Here is a 3,790-nt window from a genome sequence, read left to right as displayed (position 1 = left end):
CCGCCCGCCCCTCGCGCCCCCGCCCATTCTCTTTGGCAGCCAACTCCCTCGCGCGGGGAGCCCATTCGCAAATGACCTCCGACGCCCCGCCCGGCCTGGGGGACTCCCCTTCGGAGCAGACTCGACCAATCTACCACCTCCCGCAGGCCAAGCTCCCAAGCCTGGAGCGGGAAAACCCGCCACGCTTCGCCCCAGCCACAGGCGACCAGCGCCAGGCGATCATCATTGACAATGGTTCGTCCTTGCCTCGCCCTCGCCGCGCACTTCGCTGGGTCCTCCCCCACCCCTCTCTCGGCCACCAACTCATGCTACACGCCTGCTCCGTGTCCCTCCCGGCCGCGCCACGCCCCTCGCCCGAACAGGGTCCTTCAACTTCCGCGCCGGCTGGTCAAGTGACCCGGCTCCCTGCCGTACGTCAGCTCTGCTCTGGACCCATTTCCGCTCGTCCCCCTTCTGACCCGCGCCACTCTTGCGTGTCTCCACACTGTGTGGGGGACGGAAAAAACGACCACGACACCGACGACGCCGCCGACAACGACAACACCAGTGGACTTTCCCAGCGTGGCCGCCAAGCCGCGGGTCAACCGCAAAACCGATGACCCATCGGCCAATCTCACGCGCGTCGGCCACGCTGTCTACGCCGATCCGACTGGCAGTCGCCTCCACGCACGCCAGCCCCACGGTGCAGACCACGGGCTCCTGGTCAACTTTGACGTCATGGTACATGAAACACATACACATACATGCCCATGCGCACGCCCCTCTGCGATGCCCTTCCTCTGATACCTCCCCCTCCTCCCCCTCCTCCCCTCCTCTCCTGTCCCACGACACCGGTGCCTCCCCTCCTGGCACCCCCAGGAGGAGATCCTGGACTTTTCCTTTGCTCGCCTAGGCGTCCGTGGTCAAGCGGTGGACCACCCGCTGGTCATCACGGAAGCCTTTTGCCTGCCGAATGGCATCCGCTCTGGTGTGTACATCCCCTGGTCTTGGGTCATTGCACACTTGCTGGTGCCTCATGCTCACATACATCGCCATGACTGCCTCCTCCCATCTGCACCCGCTCGGTGCAGCCACCAACGAGATGCTCTTCGAGCTGTACGGCGCGCCGGCAGTCTCGCACGGCGTGGACTTTCTCTATGCCTACCACTATGGCCTGTCGCAGGTGGGCTCCCAGTCGGCACCTGATGCGTCGCTCATTGTGGCTGCCGGCTACCGGAACTCACATGTGGTGCCGGTTCTCGACGGCCAGGTTCAGTTCAACCATGCCCGGCGGTGCGCTCGTGTGCCACAACCACCTCTTTTCCCCGATCCGTCGGCCCTCCTTTCCCTGGGGATCCCAGAAAACTTATCCCCTCCCCCTCTTTTCCCCTCTCTCTCCGCTCGACTCCTCGCACCTCCCCCGCCCGGCCCCAGCGTGGACCTTGGTGGCGCATCCATGGAGTCCCTTCTCGGATCGATCCTGTCCATGAAGTACCCCCATCTGCAGGATCAGTTCAACTCGCCTCACACGCTAGCCAGTCTCATTCATGAGCACTGCCGCGTGAGTACCGACTATTCCCGAGAGATTATGACCTTCTTCGACCGATCATCGAGCTCCCTGCTGCCAGAGGCTCTCAAGGGCCAGCCCACGCGCGACATCTTCGATCGGCTGAATCGCATCATCCAATGCCGCGTCAGCGAGGCTGTGCGTTCCACCTGCCCTCCGCCCTGCCTCCCTTCCCCCGAGTGTACCTCCTCCTCTCTCTCTCACACACACACACACATACATACATGCATGCATACACATCTGCGTGCATTCACATGCGCGTGTGGCTGCCATCATCCAGCTGCTCAAGCAAAATAGCCCCGAGGAAATCGAGCGCATTCGGCAAATGCGTGCCGAAAGCGGCCGCCGACTGCAAGAACAGGCGGCCAAGAAGCGCGCCGCCCGGATGGCTCGGCTTGAGGAGGTGGTTGACAACTTGCGTGTCCACCTTGCCGAACAGGAGGTCTTGACTCCAAAAGCCTTCCAGGTGCGATGAATCCCACCTCGCCCCCGCCCCCCCCCCTCTGCCCCTGTCCGCTGCTCTCCTTTCGGTCCTCTTACCTTCTCCTTGGCGCACCAACTTGGATGTTTATTCCTCCCTCCCCCCCCCCCCCCGCTCCCGCCCCGCTGGACAGGCGTACCTCTCTCGAAATGGCTTCCAGTCGGTGGATCAATTGCTGGAGGCGATCCAGCGAGCGGAAGGGGAACTGACCACCGCCCGGAATCGCGCCCTCGGCATTGACACCACCTCGGTGCGTGCACACCATGGTCGGGCGTCTCCACGAAGTGGGGATGCTCCGCCGGATGTCCTCCTTCTCCCCTGCCTCCGTCCCCGCTGGTCCTTGCTGACATGTTTGCAACACGCTAGTCCCCCAAGACCGAAGCCGCATACCCCCTGTTGGATGTGCCGGACGAACAGCTCACCCCGGCCGAAGTGCGCGAGAAGCGCAAGCAGCGACTGCTGAAGGGCGCGGCGGATGCCCGGGCCCGGGCCCAAGAACAGCGTCAGACCGCACTCCAGGCCGAGGCCGAGCAAGCCGAGTTGGATCGACTTGCCTACGAGGCCGACCCTCGTCTTTTCATTGCACAGAAATTGGCCGAGCGCCAGGTACACTTGCCCATGGGCCATTCGTTTCCCCCTCCCCGCCCGCTTCCCCTCCCTTCCCTCCTTCCTTCCTGTGGCCCTATTCTCCCCTCTCCCGGCCAAACGCTGACACCCATGGAAACCGAAAAGCGCATCATCGAGCGTCTGCGCGAGTCGCGCAGCCGGCGGCAGCAACTTTTGTCCCGGCATTCGGCCACCGCGCAAAAGCGCATGCGCCACCTGGCCAACCTGGCCTCCTCCGGTGAGGGGCTTTCCTCGGATCCGTCCGGCGAGACCGGGCCCTCTCGGGGAGGGCGCCGCCGGGGGCGCGGTCGGGCTGGCGGCCGCGGCAACCAGGACGACAGTGACGATGACAACTTTGGCGCCGATGACAGCGATTGGTCCATTTACCGCGAGATTGTACGACCCTCGGGTGTCTCTCCCCCTCCCCCTCACCACCATCACCCTATCTCCGCCCCACACTTCGCGGCATCCTGCATGCTTGCTGTCCCGCGTGTGCATTAACGCGCCCCTGCGTGGCAATCATCCACACTGCGCAGTCTACGGAGGGTGATCAGGAGGCTGAAGAGGAGGACCTTGCGCTGCTGGCGGCCATCGAAACACAAATTGTTCGGTATGAGCCGGCCTTCACGCCGACTGACCTGTCGGCCCCGAATGCGGTGGACTCGCTGCTGGTCGACCGCTCGCAGGACTGGCTCCTGGCCCTGCTGACGCATGGTGTGGCTCTGCCGGCCTTTTTCAACACGCGCAAGCGCTCGCGCGGCTTCACCCCAACCAATGTCAAGGATGCCATGCTGGCGCGCGGCATCAGCGACGAGACCCTGAACCTACATGAGCAGCATCAGATCCATTTGAACATCGAGCGCCTCCGTGTGCCCGAGGTGCGTCGCGCGCCGTGTTTTGCTTTTGGTTTTCGCACTTGCCGATTGCAACTTACACATCGGTGTGCTCATTGTCCTGGCTCGCCTTGCCTCTCCGCCCATGACCGGCTCTCATGCGCGCCTGCGTACTCCTGCGCCACTTTGCCATGCAGGCTCTCTTCCAGCCATCGATCATTGGTAATGATCTGTGTGGCCTGTCGCAGACCGCTTCGCGGGTGCTTGCCGAGATCAATCCAACCGCACGCTCGCGCGTTGTTCAGGTATTTCTGCCCCCCCCCC

General features: G+C 63.6%; 1 protein-coding gene across 2 annotated transcripts in view; it reads left to right on the top strand.

Annotated features, from left to right (window-relative positions):
- The first annotated feature begins 2 nt into the window (after positions 1 to 2).
- The window catches only part of H696_03491, a 4,343-nt gene continuing 555 nt past the window's right edge, over positions 3 to 3,790 (top strand). Inside the window, exons 1-12 of one of the 2 annotated variants that reach the window (XM_009497355.1) lie at positions 3 to 234; positions 363 to 410; positions 548 to 720; positions 859 to 967; positions 1,071 to 1,272; positions 1,414 to 1,684; positions 1,827 to 2,012; positions 2,161 to 2,277; positions 2,394 to 2,633; positions 2,760 to 3,029; positions 3,170 to 3,511; positions 3,664 to 3,771. In XM_009497355.1, coding sequence (XP_009495630.1) covers positions 72 to 234; positions 363 to 410; positions 548 to 720; positions 859 to 967; positions 1,071 to 1,272; positions 1,414 to 1,684; positions 1,827 to 2,012; positions 2,161 to 2,277; positions 2,394 to 2,633; positions 2,760 to 3,029; positions 3,170 to 3,511; positions 3,664 to 3,771 — 2,229 coding nt within the window. In that variant the 5' untranslated portion in view covers positions 3 to 71. Of the gene's footprint in view, positions 235 to 362; positions 411 to 547; positions 721 to 858; positions 968 to 1,070; positions 1,273 to 1,413; positions 1,685 to 1,826; positions 2,013 to 2,160; positions 2,278 to 2,393; positions 2,634 to 2,759; positions 3,030 to 3,169; positions 3,772 to 3,790 lie in introns of both variants that reach the window. The other variant, XM_009497356.1, reaches the window with a different exon arrangement.

Source organism: Fonticula alba, assembly GCF_000388065.1.
Source record: "Fonticula alba strain ATCC 38817 unplaced genomic scaffold supercont2.5, whole genome shotgun sequence".
NCBI lineage: Eukaryota > Rotosphaerida > Fonticulaceae > Fonticula > Fonticula alba.
The sequence above is the reverse complement of the archived record's forward strand: the minus strand, read 5'-3'. Positions and strand labels throughout refer to the sequence as shown.